At 53.6% G+C, this 17,601-nt stretch overlaps 2 protein-coding genes across 8 annotated transcripts; both read left to right on the forward strand.

Annotated features, from left to right (window-relative positions):
* Nucleotides 1–77: 77 nt before the first annotated feature.
* Nucleotides 78–10,423, forward strand: Nek8 (NIMA related kinase 8). Of its 7 annotated transcripts, XM_074046473.1 has the most exons (15): nucleotides 78–178; nucleotides 2,444–2,649; nucleotides 2,904–3,136; nucleotides 3,597–3,728; nucleotides 4,173–4,381; nucleotides 4,508–4,587; nucleotides 4,671–4,852; nucleotides 4,937–5,087; nucleotides 5,733–5,809; nucleotides 6,156–6,273; nucleotides 7,869–8,019; nucleotides 8,215–8,378; nucleotides 8,484–8,642; nucleotides 8,803–8,961; nucleotides 9,768–10,423. In XM_074046473.1, the coding sequence occupies exons 1-15, from the start codon at nucleotides 132–134 to the stop codon at nucleotides 9,794–9,796; spliced, it is 2,097 nt and encodes a 698-aa protein (XP_073902574.1). In that variant the 5' UTR covers nucleotides 78–131; the 3' UTR covers nucleotides 9,797–10,423. The 7 variants fall into 7 exon arrangements, 4 of the variants coding, with proteins under 4 accessions (XP_073902574.1, XP_073902573.1, XP_073902576.1 ...); XR_012438697.1 differs by lacking the exon at nucleotides 9,768–10,423 and having other exon boundaries at nucleotides 8,215–8,382; nucleotides 8,803–8,936; XM_074046472.1 differs by having other exon boundaries at nucleotides 8,803–10,423.
* A 564-nt stretch (nucleotides 10,424–10,987) lies between these two features.
* Traf4 (TNF receptor associated factor 4) lies at nucleotides 10,988–16,978 on the forward strand. Its single transcript, XM_020162947.2, has 7 exons — nucleotides 10,988–11,220; nucleotides 14,066–14,117; nucleotides 14,746–14,850; nucleotides 14,924–15,085; nucleotides 15,172–15,333; nucleotides 15,411–15,566; nucleotides 15,839–16,978. Exons 1-7 carry the CDS (start codon nucleotides 11,078–11,080, stop codon nucleotides 16,469–16,471), a joined length of 1,413 nt encoding a protein of 470 aa, XP_020018536.1. The 5' UTR covers nucleotides 10,988–11,077; the 3' UTR covers nucleotides 16,472–16,978.
* Nucleotides 16,979–17,601: the final 623 nt, after the last annotated feature.

Consider the following 17,601-nt stretch of genomic DNA (forward strand, 5'->3'; position numbering starts at 1 on the left):
ACCAGTACGGGTATAGCTCTGCTTGCTCCGCCCCGCAATAGTCTTACAGCCAGGGGGCGGGGCTCCATAGTGGGTAGGTCCGCGCACGCGCCGCGTAGGGGGGTTCCGGAAGCGTAACTCTGAGAAATGAGATGGAGAAGTACGAGCGCATCCGAGTGGTGGGGAGAGGCGCCTTCGGGTGAGCCAGGGCTCAGGGGGAGGAAACTGCTAGGGGAGAGGGAAAACAAACTCCAACTCTTGACTAAGAAATCGTGGCTCGGCTGGCCCCGCCCCGAGGCGTGAGCGCCGCTCTAGGAAGCCCCGCCCAGGCTTCCGGTCCCAGGCCCGGCAGGAAGACTCCGCCCTAAGGAGGCCACGCCCTCGACGAGTCAGTGCTGTGGGGAGTTCTCTTAGATACCTTGTTCTTCAAACAGGTATTGCGCACCAGCTACATATGTCAAACTGTGGGCGCTGGGTCTGCACTGAGGACCAAAATAGACTATCGGAAAATTATACAATAAAGAAGACATTGTTAAAGCAGTTATGAAGTTAGAATCAGTTATGAATGGTTATTAATAGCGAGCAAGAGCTGGGCGCCGGTGGCTGTACTCAGGAGGCAGAGATCAGGAGGATCGGAGTGGCTCAAGGTGTAGGCCCTGGGTTCAAACCTCAGTACCACAAATTAAAAAAAAAAAAAAGAAAAGCAAGGGCTAGACGCCGGTGGATCACACCTGTAATTCTAGCTTCTTGGGAGTCTGAGATCGGGAGGATCATGATTCAAGGCCAGCTCAGACAAATAGTTCACGAGACTCCCCCCGCCAATCTCCAAAATAACCAGAGTAAAATGGACTGGAGATGTGGCTCAAGCCGTAGAATGCCTACTTTACAGTGCAAAGCCCTGAGTTCAAACCCCAGTCCCCCACCCAAAAAAATAAATACTGAGTACACCAGGGCAATCAAGGAAGAATTCTCTGGGAGTTAAGATATAAGAAAGCCAAGACTTCAGGAATGAGGACCAGTACTCTGAAGGTGAAAGAAAGCTTTTCAGGCAGAGGAAACAGCATGTGTGAAGGTCCTGAGGTGGGAAGGAATTCAGAACATTCAAGAAACTGATAAATAGACAAGTGTAGTTGCACTACAGTGGACAAAATTAAGAATAGTATAAAGTGTGATTGTCAAAAAGGTTGGAACCAGTTATGGTCTTGAATACTGAGGTAGAGGGACTGAATTGACTCATAATGTAAGGGCAAGAGGCTTTTGTTGTGGTACAGATTGAACTCCAGGCCTAGCTGTGCAAAACACACTGTACCACTAAGCTATACCCTAGACCAGGGAACAGTTTTAAAGCACAGGGACCCCGGGCCATTCGTGGCCTATAGTCCTAGGTAAGTGAGAGGTGTCTCTCAGGAGGATCAAGGCTCAGGGTTAGTCTGGGGAAATAGATTGAGAGATCCTATCTCCAAACAACCCTACAGGAAAAAGGACTGGTGGAGTGGACCAAGTAGAAGAGTACCTGCCTATCAAGTGTGAGGCCCTGAATTCACACGCCATTGCCACACACACACACAAAGAAAGCACAGGGATGGTCTAATATGATTTGTGTTGATTTTTAAAATGCCATTCTTGGGCTAGGGATATAGCTTGGTTGAAACCCTGAGTTTGATCCTCAGTACTGCAAAGAATACAAAAACAGATAAAATCATTCTGACTGGTGTGTGGAATTTAGAGTTGAGGTTGACAGGAGTGAAAGGGACTATTTTGGAAACTAAGGCAAGTTTTTAGGCAGAAATGATACTTGAGCAAGGGTTATGATGGAGGACACAGTATTGCATGGGTTTATAGTATTTTAGAGATAGAAACAGGATTCACTGATGTGGTTAGTATGAAATGGAAGAAAGATTCTGGGATGATTTTCAGATGTCTGATATTAATAACTGGAGAATAGTGGTATAATTTACCAAGACTGAAGAAACTGCAGCACTGGGGTTTGAACTCAGGGCCTACACCTTGAACCACTCTGCCAGTCCAGTCCTTTTTTGTTTCTTTCTTTCTTTTTTTTTTGGTGGCACTGGGGTTTGAACTTAAGGTCTCACACTTGCTAGGCAGGTGCTCTTTCCACCAGCCCTGCCTATCCTTTTTTGATTGGTTTTTTTCAAGATAGGGTCCTGCAGACTATTTGCCCAGGCTGGCTTCCAACCGAGATCCTCCTGATCTCTGCCTCCTGAGTAGCTAGGATTACAGGCATGAGCCATGGGCACCTGGCCAGCTCCCTCTTCTAAGGAACATCTAGTCTCTAGATCTTCCCTGCCAGATATGTAGCTAAAGACTCAGTTGTGGGGGTGGGGGCAGGGGGGAGAAATGAACCAAGCCTTGTATGCACATATGAATAATAAAAGGAAAAAAAATTGTAAAAAAAAAAAAAAAAAAGACTCAGTTGTGCCTTTCCTGTACTCTGTATCCTTAGGATTGTGCACCTATGCCTGCGCAAGGCTGACCAGAAGCTGGTGATCATCAAGCAGATCCCAGTGGAGCAGATGACCAAGGAAGAACGGCAAGCAGCCCAAAATGAGTGCCAGGTCCTCAAGCTGCTCAACCACCCCAATGTCATTGAGTATTATGAGAACTTCCTGGAGGATAAGGCCCTCATGATTGCTATGGAATATGCTCCAGGTGGGCCAGTCTCCTTGAATTGGCCTGGCTGCAGAGGCCTCTCATCTCTGGGACATTTAGGCATTTAGGATTAGGTGGCTTCCCTTCTTGGAATGGACTTGGCTGGAAGCAAGAAGTATAGAGTTCTGGCTCTACTTCTATGAGCTTGGCAGGTTCCTTGTCCTGTCTGGCTCTAGTGCTCTATTCTATAAAGAGGAAAGGTGCTGTCCCATGTGTGGAAAAGTCCAGATGTTGATTAACTCCTTGGGTCACAGGTGGCACCCTGGCTGAGTTCATCCAGAAACGCTGCAATTCCCTGCTGGAGGAGGAGACCATCCTGCATTTCTTTGTGCAGATCCTGCTCGCCCTGCATCATGTACACACCCACTTCATCCTTCACCGGGACCTCAAGACCCAGAACATCCTTCTTGACAAACACCGTATGGTTGTCAAGATTGGTGACTTTGGCATCTCAAAGATCCTTAGCAGCAAGAGCAAGGCCTACACGGTACCGGGACATTTGGGGGATCCTGTGTTAGAGGTCTTGAGGGCTGAGGCCTTCTCTACATTCCTAACTTCTCCCCTTCCCCACAAAAAAAGGTGGCTTTTTGCTGAGTGATGGTGGCTCACACCTGTAATCCTAGCTACTCAGGAGGCAGAGATCAGGAGGATCTCAGTTTGAAGCCAGCCCAGGAAAACAGTTTGAGGGACCCTATCTTGAAAATACCCAATAGAAGAAAAAAAGGGCTGGTGGAGTGGCTCAAGGTGTAGGCTCTGAGTTCAAGCCCCAGTACCAAACCACAAAAAAAAAAAAGAAAAACATTGGCTCCTTGGCTGCTGGCTGTGAGGTCCTGCCAGAGGAAGCCTCTTGGCCTGCTTTGAGGAGAAGCTGTCCCCAAATGGGTCTGTGGCCAGAGCCCCTGGTCCTCCATCCCTCCAGGGCTGTAATGTAGGCTTCCTTCCTGCAGGTGGTGGGTACTCCATGCTACATCTCCCCTGAGCTGTGTGAGGGTAAGCCCTACAACCAGAAGAGTGACATCTGGGCCCTGGGCTGTGTTCTCTATGAGCTGGCCAGTCTCAAGAGAGCCTTTGAGGCTGCAGTGAGTACAAACACCCTAAGAGGACAACTGGGAAATCTAGCTCCCTCCCCAGCAACCCTCAGCTCCAGCCACTTCTGTGTTTCTTCTCTTATGGCTGAATCATGTCTCTCTCATCAGGCTGGTGGATTACCCCAAGGCAGGGCTGTGGCTCTCTCTGCTTTGACTTGGATTACTTTAGGATAGGGCCAGGGCCCCCCATTAGACTCCTGAGGCATGGCTGTGACTCTCCCATTAGATTAAGGACTCTCCCAAGAGAGGCTCCAAGTTTTCCCAACAGTCTGGAGATTCTGAAGACATAGCTGCAACTTCCCAAAAGCAGGGTTTGGCTCCCCTGCCATTCTGGGAAGTCTGCTGCAGGAAGGGCTATTCTTATGCCCTCAGACCAAGGTGCTGCTCTGCCTAAGAACTCAGACCCTTGTCATCCCCAACTTGGCTCCTTCATAGAACCTGCCAGCGCTGGTGCTGAAGATCATGAGTGGCACCTTTGCACCCATCTCTGACCGGTACAGCCCTGAGCTGCGCCAGCTTGTCCTGAGTCTGCTCAGCCTGGAGCCCGCCCAGCGTCCACCACTCAGCCACATCATGGCACAGCCCCTCTGCATCCGGGCTCTCCTCAACCTCCATACCGACGTGGGCAGCATCCGCATGCGGAGGCCTGTGCAAGGGGAAGGATCCTGGGCCACAGGGGACAGGGGCACCCAGTGGGAGCACAGGCGGCCTGGGTGAGTGTAGGATTGTCAGGGAGGGTACTTGTTCTGAGACCCCCATGTGTCCCACAGGGCAGAAAAGTCTGTGTTCTCAGGACCACCCATGCCCCCCGGCAGCACAGGGAGCAGGACTGCCAGTGTCCGATGCAGGGGTAAGTAGAAGCAGGCCTGTGGACTCCGGTGGCCTCATGACCATTCCTGCCAGTTTAATGGGCTTGATGCCCTGCTCCCGCAGGCGTACCCCGGGGAACAATGAGGCCGGCCATACCCCCTCCACTGTCATCTGTGTATGCATGGGGCAGTGGGCTGAACACTCCCCTGCGGCTGCCCATGCTCAACACAGAGGTGGTCCAGGTGGCTGCTGGGCGCACACAGAAGGCGGGCGTTACACGCTCTGGACGCCTCATCCTGTGGGAGGTGAGCAGGTTGGAGGTGGGACTGGAATGGATGAGAGTGGGAGTCCCATAAGGAGGTGCTCAGGCGCTGCCCGCTTCCCCACAGGCCCCACCCCTAGGCGCAGGTGGGGGCATCCTCCTCCCTGGGGCAGTGGAGCAGCTGCAGCCCCAGTTCATCTCTCGTTTCCTGGAGGGTCAGTCAGGTGTGACCATCAAGCACGTGGCCTGCGGGGACCTCTTCACTGCTTGCCTGACTGGTGAGCCTGAGTATACACTGTAGGGATTTATGAGAAAGCCCCAAGTAGCAACATCTCTTACTGCAAATTGCTCCATTAATGCCTCTCTCATCTAGTTAATGAGTTACTGCTGCTATTGATTAGAAGCAGTAACTGTTGGGGAGATTTACTTACATTATCTTTACCCTACACAACTGGCCTGGCAAGAGAGGCCTTATATTATTCCTCTGACAAACAGGGAAAGTAAGGCTTGGAGAGACCGTCACTTTCCCAAAGTCGCACACTGGGAAGAGACCCCTATCCTTTTCTCTACTATCCTAGCCTTCTGGCCTTAGCCCCCTCTGGTTTTTTTTTTTGGTTTTTTTTTTTGGGTAGGACTGGGGTTTGGACTCAGAGTTTTATATTTGCAAAGCAGATTCTCTATTATTTGACCCACATTCCCAGTCCATTTTGCTCTGGTTATTTTGGAGATGAAGTCTTGTGAACCCCAACCTGGGCTGGTCTCCAACTGTAATTCTGATCTTAGCTTCCCTGGTAGCTCGGACAACAGATGTGAGCCACTGGTGCCTGGCCTTAGCCCCTCCTTTATCTTGCCCCTCCAACTCGTAAGTGAACCAAACTACCTGGAAAACAGTCTCCTCTTTCCTCACTGCCTTCTTGTCCCAGACCGAGGCATCATCATGACCTTTGGCAGTGGCAGCAATGGGTGTCTAGGCCATGGCAGCCTCACGGACATCAGCCAGGTGGGTGTCACATGTGTCCTGGAGAGGGGAAGTGAGGGAGTGAACATGTACGCACTGGTACCAGGTTGAGTGGCAGAGTAGTCCCCAGCAAGCCACGTGTCCCACTAGCTCCCAAGCTGCACCTGTTCTGAGTGGGATTGGGAAGTACAGAAAGAGCAGGCTTCCCCAGTGGTTGCCCATCTGGCAGTGTATCTGTGTGCCTGTGTGCATGGCTGGAACTAAAGAGAAAGCCATCTGGTGAGAATTTGCAGCTTCTACCTTCCTTCCTGCACAGGGCACTGGGGCCATGTGAGAGGCTCATCCCAGGTCCCTGCCCAATCTCCTTCTACTTTCTCCCTCTTTCTAGCCCACCATTGTGGAAGCACTGCTGGGATATGAGATGGTGCAGGTGGCTTGTGGGGCCTCTCATGTACTGGCCCTGTCCACTGAGCGGGAACTATTTGCCTGGGGCCGAGGAGATGGAGGTAAACTCCCCACCCTTGCTTAGGTTCTAGGCTCCGTTTCACAGCTTCCTCAGCCTCTTTTTCTCTCAAATTCTTTCTTTTTTTCCCCCTTTGGTGGGACTAGGGTTTGAACTCAGAGCCTTACGCTTGCTAGGTAGGCAAGCTCTACCACTTGAGTCATTTTGCCAGCTATTTATTTATTTATTGTTTTTTTGTGGTAGTGTGGTTGAACTCAGGGTCTCACCCTTGCTGGGCAGGCACTTTACTACTTGAGTCATACCCTCAACCCTTTTGGTTATAGTATCTGTCCCCACCCCTGGAGGGTCTCAGGTTTTTGCCTGGGGCAGTACTGGACCATGATCCTCTTATTTATGCCTCCTGTGGAACTGGGATGACCCAGCTTATTTTTTTATGTCGTTTAATTTATTTTTTAAATTTATTTTTGCGGTTTGAACTCAGGGCTCAGCCCTTTATTTTTCTGATGAGTTTTTTTCCAGATAGGGTCTCTTGAACTATTTGCCCAGGCTGGCTTCAAACCGAGATCCTCCTGATCTCTGCCTCCTGAGTAGCTAGGATTACAGGTGTGTGCCATTGGCTCCTGGCTTCTAGAGATTAGTACTTTTTTTTTTTTTTTTTTTTTTTTTGGTGGGGTGAGACTGGGGTTTGAACTCAGGGCTTTGTTGCTTACAAAGCAGGCGCTATACCACTTGAGCCGCACCTCCAGTTCTACACCCAGCTTACTAAGATGAGGGTCTCACTAACTTTTTGCCTGGGCTGGCCTCTAATCACCATCCTGCCTCCTGCGTAGTGTGAGCCACTGTGCCCAGCTACTTATTTATTTTTATTTTTGGCAGTGCTGGGGATCAAACCCAGGGCCTTGTGGATGCTAAGCATATGCTCTACCACTGAGCTATACCCTCAGCCCACCCAACAGTAGTTATTAAGTCCTTTCTGCGTTAGACATTAGGCTGGACCCTGATACTAGAAGTGTCATAGATGGGCTTCTGTCCTAGAGGATTCAACCTAGTCAGGGGAAGAGATGACTTACCTCCAACATGCTGGACAGCCAACATCAGGGTTACATGCAAGGTTCAGAAGTGTGGGAATTCAGGGAATAGCATGTCAACTGGAGGAGACATTGAACGGGATTTTTTTTTTTTTTTTTTTTTTTTAGACAAGGTCTTGCTATGTATCCCAGGCTGGCCTTGAACTTTTTTTTTTTTTTTTCATGGTACTAGGGCTTGAACTCAGGGCCTACACTTTGAGCCATTTCACCAGCCCTTTTTTTGTGATAGAGTTTTTTGAGATAGGGTCTCAAAAACTATTTGCCAGGCTGGCTTTGAACAGCAATTCTCCTGATCTCTGCCTCCTGAGTAGCTAGGATTACAGGCATGAGCCACTGGTGCCCGGCTGGCCTTGAACTTTTGATCCTCTTCCCTCAGCCTCCGAAGTGTTAGGATTATGAACAGGGAAAATTTTGATTGCAGGGGGGCCTAAGCAAGGCATTTCAGGCTGAGAAGAGCCTTCATTCATGCTTCTTCCACAGCGAGCCCTCTTTACTCTAATATCACCATCCCTAAAAACTCAAACTAATCCCATTTGGTTTTGTCTTGTAGGTAGACTTGGATTAGGCACCAGGGAGTCCCATAGCTGCCCCCAACAGGTGCCTGTGCCCCCAGGACAGGAAGCCCAGAGAGTTGTATGTGGCATTGATTCTTCCATGATCCTCACCGTGCCTGGCCGAGCCCTGGCCTGTGGGAGCAACAGGTAAATAGGTGTACTAGAATGATTAGCCTGCCCCCTTGTCTGCGAGTGTGCCATCTCTTATTGCCTCCCTCCTACCAAGGACAAGAACTGAAGGAGGCTGCTTGGTTCAACTCAGGGTGGAATCTGTCCCTGCCCTTATAGGTGGGGATCAGGCAGCTATACAAACTATCAGTTTGGCTCTGGCTCTGCCCTTAGGTTCAACAAGCTGGGCCTGGACCACCTCTCCCTGGGGGAGGAGCCTGTCCTCCACCAGCAAGTGGAGGAGGCCTTGACCTTTACACCACTGGGTTCTGCACCCCTGGACCAGCAGCCACTGCTGAGTGTGGACCTGGGAACTGCTCATTCAGCTGCTCTAACTGGTAGGTAGGTAGGACCTAGGCACAAGAGGCCTGAGGGGACCCACCTGGCATGCTTGGGCCCTCAGTTAAGGCACCTTCTTACTTCTTCTCTTTCCTTCTCCACAGTCTCAGGCAACTGCTACACTTTTGGCAGCAATCAGCATGGGCAGCTGGGCACCAGTGTCCGCCGGGGCAGCCGGGTACCCTGTCAGGTTCAAGGCCTTGAGGGCATCAAGATGGTGATGGTGGCCTGTGGGGATGCCTTCACTGTAGCTATTGGGGCAGGTGAGGGCAGCCAATGGGGGCAGACACATGGGTAGGGGGGTTATGCTCAGGGCCTATTGGAGCCAGTCTGGCCATCAGGTTGAACAGCTACTCGCTTAGGCTATGCTCCCGACTTTCCTCCCCACTCCCCAGCCTCCCTTCTTGGGGTTCTTTCTGACAGAGGGGGAAGTGTACTCTTGGGGTAAAGGAGCCCGAGGTCGACTTGGAAGGAGAGATGAGGATGCTGGTCTTCCTCGACCAGTGCAACTGGATGAGACACACCCTTACACGGTGACTTCTGTGTCTTGCTGCCATGGCAACACTCTCTTGGCTGTTCGCCGTGAGTTATCTTTCCTTACTTCACCTACATGAGGGTTAACTTGTCTGTCCTTTGCTCCCCACCCCCACTCCATCTTCAGTGGTTACATCTCAAGCAAACTGGGCACTAGCGGCTCACACCTGTAATCCTAGCTACTCAGGAGGCAGAGATCAGGAGGATCGAAGTTCAAAGCCAGCCCAGAAAAATAGTTTTTGAGACCTTATCTCAAGAAAACCAACACAAAACAGGGCTGGCAGAGTAGTTCAAGTAGTAGAGCACTTGGCTAGCAAGATTGAGGCCCTGAGTTCAAATCCCAGTACTGCCAAAAACAAAAAGTCATCCAAAGCATCTGCACCCCAGATAAGTGAAAGCAGAAGCTGCAGAGTAAAACTCTGAGCTTTCTGCCTAGGTGGGCAAGACTGCCTCCACTGTTCCTCAGGGTTCCTATATTCTTTCTCTTCTTTCTGCCTGAGTCTGACTGATGTTGAACCTTCATTTCTTTTCTTTCTTTCCTTTTTGTGGTTCTCAGGCTGGAACTCAGGGCCTTCACCTTGAGCCACTCCACCAGCCCAGTTTTTTGTGATAGGGTTTTTCAAGATAGGATCTCGAAAACTATTTGCCAGGCTGGGTTTGAACTGTGATCCTCCTGATCTCTGCCTCCTGAGTAGCTAGGATCACAGGCGTGAGCCACTGGTGCCCAGCTGAACCTCCATTTCTGACCTGGCAGGGTCCAGACTCTAGGGCCCAGTGGGAATGGAAATGGGTGATGCTTGTTAGAGACTCTACCCTCTGGGAAGCTGCAGAGGCTTCTCTTTGATATTCTCCAGCGGTCACAGATGAACCAGTACCCCCTTGAGGCACCGGGATATACCTCTGGACCACCCTGATACTGCTTCACCTCTGAGTATTCTGAATAGTACAGGTGCCAGAGGCATGACTGTTCTCACCAGTCCCCAGGATTGTGTCATCAGTGGAGTGGAAGGACCAGTGAAGCCCTGCTCTTAGCCTAGGATAGAGAAATCCTAAGCTTCTCTTACTCAGTGTTCCTAAGACTTGACTGCCAAACCTAGTTTTTGGAAACAGGGAGATCTTTAGAGCCTTCAATAAAAAAGTGCCTTTGTCCCCGGCCCAGTTAGAAAATATGTCCCTGGTGCCCACTGAGAGACCTGCCCTATGTCTCAGAGCAGGGCAAGCAGGGGCCTGCCTGGACTGGTCATTAGGCCTGCCTAGCCTCTCTCTGCAAGGCCAGGGGCAGGGAGGTCTGAGGGAGCCCCCCACCCTCACCCCTTATCCTGAGGTAGGGATTTGCACAGTCTCTATCTCACTTCTGAGAGCCTCTAAGTGGCAGCTGAGAGGATCTGTCTGAAGGTTGCCCCTCACCCCAAGCCTTTCCCCAGACCTGGGTTGGGGAAAATGATAGCTGGCCAGACCAGATAAGTTTCCCAAATGACTGGAATTAGCGCCAATAAAAATATCAACTTCTTGCCTCTAGTATGGACTCTTCGGGGATGGAGGTGGCCGCCAGACAGCCCAGGACTGGGCTGGGCAGGATTGTGGTTGCAGGGCTGTGGCCTAGGGAGGAATGTGGGTGCTGCCAAAGGCTGGGGCCTAGGTTCCTCTGGCCCAGCGCCCAGCCCGGCCTCCTCCCCCGAGCCGGGCTCCTAGGATCTGGTTGCCTAGCACCTGGAAGCTGGGGACACGGGTCTCTGGGCAGTACGTGGCCCCAGGGAAGCAAACCTTTTTGGTGCGACAGGACGGGAACTGCCCCAGGGCCCTGTGCCCCATTCCATCGCTAGGGCCCCTAGCTCTGAAAATCAGAGCCACGTTCTCTCTTCCCAAGAAGAAAGAGAAGCCCCTGCTTTTGGGAGTGGGTAAATCAGAGTCACTTTGGTGGCCCAGGGAAAGTCGGGTTGCATCTGACAGCAGAGCCAAGCACTCGCGAAGTGGGCGGGGCGGGCGCTAGGACCGCGCGGGCGCAGCTCCGCCCCCTCTTCCGGTGGGCTGGCTCGCGGGCTGGTCCCAGGCCTCGCCTGCCAGTCGGCGGAGCCCGGAGCGGGGAGCGCGGCCGGAGCGAGGCGCGGGCTGTGGGGCCGCCGCGTGCCCGGCCCCGCTGGCCCGTGCCCGCAGCCCGCTCGCCATGCCCGGCTTCGACTATAAATTCCTGGAGAAGCCCAAGCGACGGCTGCTGTGCCCGCTGTGCGGGAAGCCCATGCGCGAGCCCGTGCAGGTTTCTACCTGTGGCCACCGCTTCTGCGACACCTGCCTGCAGGAGTTCCTCAGGTGCGACTCGGGGCAGCAGGGGACGGCCAGTTGCGGAGAGGGTGGGCACTGCATAGGGAGGGGGGCTCAAGGCCAAGGCACGTTGGGCCTTTGTCTGCATCGGGGCTGGCTGACCTCAGGGGCGCCCGCCGTGACGTGGCGGGGCGGCGGTTACGTCAGACTCAGGGGACGACCCCCCCTCCGACACACGTACCTATTGAAGGGGCCGGTGTCCCACCTGCCCACCTCCAGGTGGGAAGACCTCGGGGCCTCCCGGCAGGCGGAGAGGGGAAAGACGCCCTTCCTAATCCATGGCCGGCCCTTCCCCCTCAACCTGAGCAGAGCGGTCTCATCCTTGAACTTTGAGTCCTTCGGGGAGGGCTGGGATAAAACCTCTCCCGCGTACACTTTTAGCCCCTGGAGTTTTCATCCATCTAACCTCTGTTGGTTTTTCGGATGCTCAGAGAACGGCCGTTATTGTTCTCCACTTCACAGGTTCAAAGAAAGCCTGAGACTTGCTAAGGGTCACCCTACTGGAGGCTTAACTGGGATTTGACCCCGAGCTGCATGTGGTCACGCAGTAGAGGGCGGAGGACTGTGACCTCCACCTTTCTCTTGAAATGGAAACTCTCTAGGTGTCTCTCCCCTCTCCCGAGTATCTCGAGTACAGCAGGTGGTCAACACGCCGTTAAGGAGGGGGTCGCAGCCTCCCCTCTCGGGACCCAGGTCCCGAGATGCTCTTATCGAGTTTTTTAGATGCCCTGGGCGGCCTTGAGTCTCCAACCCCCGCTGGGAACTGCTGAGGCCGGGGCGTGAGGAGGGAGATGAGGGAGTTCGATCCTGGGGCGCTCGTGTCCTAAAGCAGGGGACGCTGGGTTTGCTGTGTTGGGGGCTCCTGCTTTAGTGCTCCCTCCCTCGGTAGTCCTAGCTGGCGGAAATCTCAGCAGGCCCTTTGTTTTCTGTTCCCCGCAGTCGCCGGGCTCCAGCCCTCACATACGCTCCTGCACAAGCTGCCGTGCTACCCCCTCCTCCCTCTTCCTCCTCCCTGTAGTGTACACACTTAGCTCCCCTATAGACACACGGGCCCATTGTCTTACTCCGGCCCTCTGGTTTCCAGATGAGGCCAGCTGAGCCAGCCCCCTCCAGCTGACCCACCCTTACTGCCTCCGGGAAGGAGCGGGGGAGGGGGTTGTCAGGCTAGTTCTCTCCTGCTCCTCAGTCCCCTCTTTGCTGTTTTTGCCCCTCCTCCTCCCGGAAATCCCCTCTTCCTCTCCTATAACCCCCTCCCCCATCCTGTCTTCTCCCCTGGGCCTCCACTGCTCAGCCAGGAGCAGCCTCGGCTTCTGGCTCTCCCCCTCCCCCTCTTGCTGTGCTGCGGAGGCCTCTGGAGGGAAGAGGTGGTTGGGTAGGCTCAGCTCCTCACTATCGCCCCTACCCTACAAGCTAGGTTGTCTATAGCCCAGGCCAAACCTTCATCCTGGCTGAGCCCCAAACTGCAGGGTAAGCTTCTACCTGAAGCCTAAGGACTTGCCTTAGTCCCCTCCCTGTCTCCAAAACCACCAGGTCAGCACATTCCTGAAACAGTCAAGTGGGACCCCCCCACATCCCCCCTCCCTGCCCCCACCCAACTCTCTTTCCCCACTCCTGCTAGGGGTATTACTCAGGTTGAGCTAGGAAGGTTGGTTGCTCTATCAGGCACACTTCTTAAATGCCTGGGAATTGTTATATTGGTGTCATGGTCAGGGGTGGTGGGGTCAGGAGGAAGCTGGTGCTAGAAATCGTTTCGGGCACCTGGGACATGGACTGGAAGTGCCTTTAGAACAGGGCTGCCATGTGGCTTCTGCTTCCGCCTTGATGCCTGCTTACCCCCACCTACCTGACTCAAACCTGCCAGGAATGCTATGCCTGGGGGCCTTCGGTCATGCTAGGTGAGCCCTTGCCCTGTCTGGCCCATGCCAGGCATGTGTGACTGGTCCTGGCTGGGGTCAGCAAGGACATACTGGCAGGAAGGAAGCACGCTACCAGGCTCCTTGGGTGCTAATAGCCAGGTGGGGACTGGGAAGGAATAGGGAGGCAGCTGATAGGTTTGGGTCACTGAGTTTCAGCAGCCCAAGGAGCAGTGACCAGCTTCAGCTGTGCTTGCCTGGACATTTGCCCTACCCCAGCCTTGCCTTGTGTGCTGTGTGGTATAGTAGAGCCTATCTGAGATGTGGAGTCATACAGACATATTCAGGTGGTACTTCACCTGTGAACCTTTCTTTCACCTGTGAGTGGGGACAGGGACTTTCTGACCTTTCTCAGAGACAAGTGGTGAGGACTGGGTGGGAGTGTGAACACAATGCTAGGGAGCGTCCCTTTCAGAGACACACCCTCAAAGAGGAGGAGATAACTGGCATGATGTGGCCCCAAGCTGATCTTTGCCCTGGTTCTTGGCCTGGCATCCTCATGGGGGCTGGGCAGTCCTGGCACTTAATCCCAGCTCATGTCTGTTCACCCTCCCCATTAGCTTTCAGTTCAGCCAGTGAAAAATCATTCTGGGTGGGGAGGAGGTAGCTGAGCAGCCTGTCTCTTTCCCAGTCCAGCTGCTATCCTGGGGAGCATGGGGGGCTGGGGGGGGAGTGCCAGCTGCCACCTGTTGGCCAAGTGCTATTCCAGGCAGCTGTCTCTGCTTCCACCAGGCCCAGAACCCTCTTTCCCAGGACAGGGCTAGGGTCTTCTGGAGTCTTAGAGAAGTGGCTCTCCTCTGGTCTCTACTTGCCAGTTTGTCTCAGCTGGGGCTGGTTAGGAACCGGTCTGGTGAGGGAGGAAGGCTGTCCTGGTTGAGGGGGTGGGGCCCAGTGCTTACTCTGACCTCTCCCCTTTTCAGTGAAGGAGTCTTCAAATGCCCTGAGGACCAGCTTCCTCTGGACTATGCCAAGGTGAGTCCAAACTGCCAGGCAGAAGCCCAGGCATAGGGTACAAGCTATTGCCCTTGGTGGAGGCTGGAGTTGTTAGCAGCCAGTGGGCTCAGGGCCAATGTCAACCCCAAGCCTCAGGATCGTGTGCCCCCACAAAGGTAGTCTGTTTTCTCCCACCAGGCCAGTTTGCAAACGGAGGCAGTGTTTGCCCTGCAGGGCAGGCACAATGCCCAGTCTGTGGGGGTGCATAGAGCTGCTCTGTGTCCACAAGAAGTGCTCCCTCCCCTTCCATTGGCAAGTTAGACCTGTGGCTGAGGGCCAGGACCCCTCCACCAGGGGGAAGGAAGCAGAGGGTAGGGGGACAGCCTAGGACTGAACAGGCTGATTGGCTGCCTCTTCAAAGGGAGCAAAGGTCCTGTGTAGACAGGCATGTTGAGGACCCTGGAATACAAGGGCAAAGTGGATACCACCTGCTGTGTCCTTCATCCTTGGGCACAAGGTGGCAAATAGCTCAAAAGAGGCATTTGCTCAAGGGAGGCTGTTACTGGCTCTAAGGCAGAGCCAGTCCAACTGGGGATGAGAAGAGGGTGGGAGTTGGGGACTGCAGTAGCCTCTGACTCTGGCTCGTTCCCCCATCCCTGTCTCCCAGATCTTCCCAGACCCAGAACTGGAGGTTCAGGTGTTAGGCCTGTCTATCCGCTGCATCCACAGTGAGGAGGGCTGCCGCTGGAGTGGACCACTTCGTCATCTACAGGTGAGGCTCTGGTGGGGGAGGAGGTGGGGACTACCCTTCCCTTGCAGGCACTGACTGCAGCCATTCCTACCAGGGCCACCTGAATACCTGCAGCTTCAATGTAGTCCCATGCCCCAATCGCTGCCCTTCCAAGCTGAGCCGCCGCGACTTACCTGCACACTTGCAGCACGACTGCCCCAAGCGGCGCCTCAAATGCGAGTTCTGTGGCTGTGACTTCAGTGGGGAGGCCTATGAGGTCAGTGGGTCCTGGCCGAGGGTGAGAGAAGGGTGGAGCACCTGGTAGCCCAGGCGTCCCTAACTTAGCACCTCTGGTATTTCCAGAGCCATGAGGGCATGTGCCCCCAAGAGAGTGTGTACTGTGAGAACAAGTGTGGTGCCCGCATGATGCGGCGACTGCTGGCCCAGCACGCCACCTCTGAGTGCCCCAAGCGCACCCAGCCTTGTGCCTACTGCACCAAGGAGTTTGTCTTTGACACTATCCAGGTGAGGCCCTTCATGAGCAGTGGGATATGGGGCAGGTGATAAGGAGTCAGGCTGTTGACCATTGTCTCTGGTCCCAGAGTCATCAGTACCAGTGCCCACGGCTGCCTGTGTCCTGCCCCAATCAATGTGGTGTGGGCAGTGTGGCTCGGGAAGACCTGCCGAGTCATCTGAAGGACAGCTGCAGCACTGCCTTGGTGCTGTGCCCATTCAAAGACTCCGGCTGCAAGCACAGGGTGAGCTGCCTTCTTATTCCTGTCAGCCCCTCTTTAGCTCTTGAAACCTTAGGCAGCTAGGTTTCCTGGTACAGCTGAACCTTGGTGGACCATGCTGTGGAGCCTTCCCCCTACCCCCTGCTGGCCAGTTCCAGCTTCTTCCTAGCCTCCCCTGCCTTCCTTATGTGGAGCTGGGTGCCTGTTACACTTAACTGATCCTCTCCTCTCCCCTGGATCTTCCTCTTTTGGTAACTCTTCTCCCTTCCCCCCATGGCCTGGGGCTTTGCCAACAGTGCCCTAAGCTGGCGATGGCACGGCATGTAGAGGAGAGTGTGAAACCACATCTGGCTATGATGTGCGCCCTGGTGAGCCGGCAGCGGCAGGAGCTGCAGGAGCTGCGCCGAGAGTTGGAGGAGCTGTCAGTAGGGAGTGATGGTGTGCTCATCTGGAAGATTGGCAGCTACGGGCGGCGGTTACAGGAGGCCAAGGCCAAGCCCAATCTTGAGTGCTTCAGCCCCGCCTTCTACACACATAAGTATGGTTACAAGCTGCAAGTGTCTGCGTTCCTAAATGGCAATGGTAGTGGCGAGGGCACACATCTCTCACTCTACATTCGTGTGCTGCCAGGCGCTTTTGACAATCTCCTTGAGTGGCCCTTTGCCCGCCGTGTCACCTTCTCCCTGCTGGATCAGAGCGACCCTGGGCTGGCTAAGCCACAGCATGTCACTGAAACCTTCCACCCTGATCCAAACTGGAAAAATTTCCAAAAACCAGGCACTTGGCGAGGCTCCGTGGATGAGAGTTCTCTGGGCTTTGGATACCCCAAGTTCATCTCCCACCAGGACATCCGAAAGCGAAACTACGTGCGGGATGATGCGGTCTTCATCCGTGCTTCTGTTGAACTGCCTCGGAAGATCCTCAGCTGAATGCAGAGCTGGGGGACTCAAGGGGAGTAGGGGATGGGATGTGACCTCAGTCAGGCACTGGCTGAATCTGGAGAGGGGGCCGGACCCCCTTTCGGCTACTTCTGCCTAGGTTTTGTTACCCCGTGCTCTCCCTACCACCACCCTCAGGTGCCTCCAATTGGTGCTTCAACCCTGGTCCCTAGTGGGGAGCAGGTCTTGGGGTTATCAAGGGCTGGAAACAAGTGATCCCAGGCCTCTCTCTCCTCCTGGGCAGGGCAGACATGCCTTGGTGCCGGCCACATTCTACCCCAAAGGGACTGAGGTGCCTGCCTGCTCAGGTGCTATGTCCCAAGAGCCATAGTGGGGAGTTGGGAATGGAGGGGTTGTTGAAGAAAGAAATCTGCCTTGAGATTAATTTCTCTTCCCTTTACCATGTCTGTGTCCCTTCCGGTTATTTATTTCTTTAGTGCTAGGAGGGCACATAAGGGAAGCTCTGATTTTTAATAAATTCTGAATTGTATTTATTAACCTGGTTTCAGCCTGACTCCTGGGTTGGTTAGGACTCTGGGCCTAACTGAAGTCAAAGGACCAGTGGGTGAAGAGTACCAACTATTGCTACTCTGACCCCGGAATCCAGCTGCCCTACTGGACTGCCCTCTGGTGGGCAGTAGGGTAACTGCAGCAGGCTTTGTGTGGAAGTTGCCAGCTGCTGCCTTCTAGTGGTTAGAAGGAATAGGTGCAGGGCCTGGAAGTCTCATCAGGCTGGAGTTTCTAGTCCTATCTTAAGTAAGATTAGTGCTCTGCCTTAGGCAGGTCTTTCTAGATCAATAACTACCATTCATGGAGTGCTTTCTTGTGGCAAATGCTGATAAACACGATGTGCAGTATTTCTTGTAACAAGCCAAGTGAAGGGCTGGCAGAGTGGCTCCAAGTGGTAGAGTGCCTGCCTAGCAAGCCTGAGGCCCTGAGTTCAAACTTCAGTACCACCAAAACAAGTCACGTGAAACAGCTTTCACCATCACAAAAAATAGACCTTAGTGAAGAGTAAATGAGACAATGCATATTCCTGACAGAATAAGTGCTTAATGAAGCTGGATGGCTGTGGATCATGCCTGTAATTCTGGCTACCTGGAAGGATCATGGTTTGAGGC

Source organism: Castor canadensis, chromosome 11 (genome assembly GCF_047511655.1).
Source record: "Castor canadensis chromosome 11, mCasCan1.hap1v2, whole genome shotgun sequence".
Lineage (NCBI taxonomy): Eukaryota > Metazoa > Chordata > Mammalia > Rodentia > Castoridae > Castor > Castor canadensis.

What these genes read in the sequence shown, in the direction of transcription:
- Nek8 (XM_074046472.1), top strand. Translation starts at nt 132, where the DNA reads ATGGAGAAGTACGAGCGCATCCGAGTGGTGGGGAGAGGCGCCTTCGG. An exon ending in TGCTATGGAATATGCTCCAG is followed by an intron (nt 2,650 to 2,903) that starts GTGGGCCAGTCT and finishes CTTGGGTCACAG; the next exon opens with GTGGCACCCTGGCTGAGTTC. An exon ending in GCCTCACGGACATCAGCCAG is followed by an intron (nt 5,810 to 6,155) that starts GTGGGTGTCACA and finishes CCCTCTTTCTAG; the next exon opens with CCCACCATTGTGGAAGCACT.
- Traf4 (XM_020162947.2), top strand. Translation starts at nt 11,078, where the DNA reads ATGCCCGGCTTCGACTATAAATTCCTGGAGAAGCCCAAGCGACGGCTG. An exon ending in TTCCTCTGGACTATGCCAAG is followed by an intron (nt 14,118 to 14,745) that starts GTGAGTCCAAAC and finishes CCTGTCTCCCAG; the next exon opens with ATCTTCCCAGACCCAGAACT. An exon ending in GACCACTTCGTCATCTACAG is followed by an intron (nt 14,851 to 14,923) that starts GTGAGGCTCTGG and finishes CATTCCTACCAG; the next exon opens with GGCCACCTGAATACCTGCAG.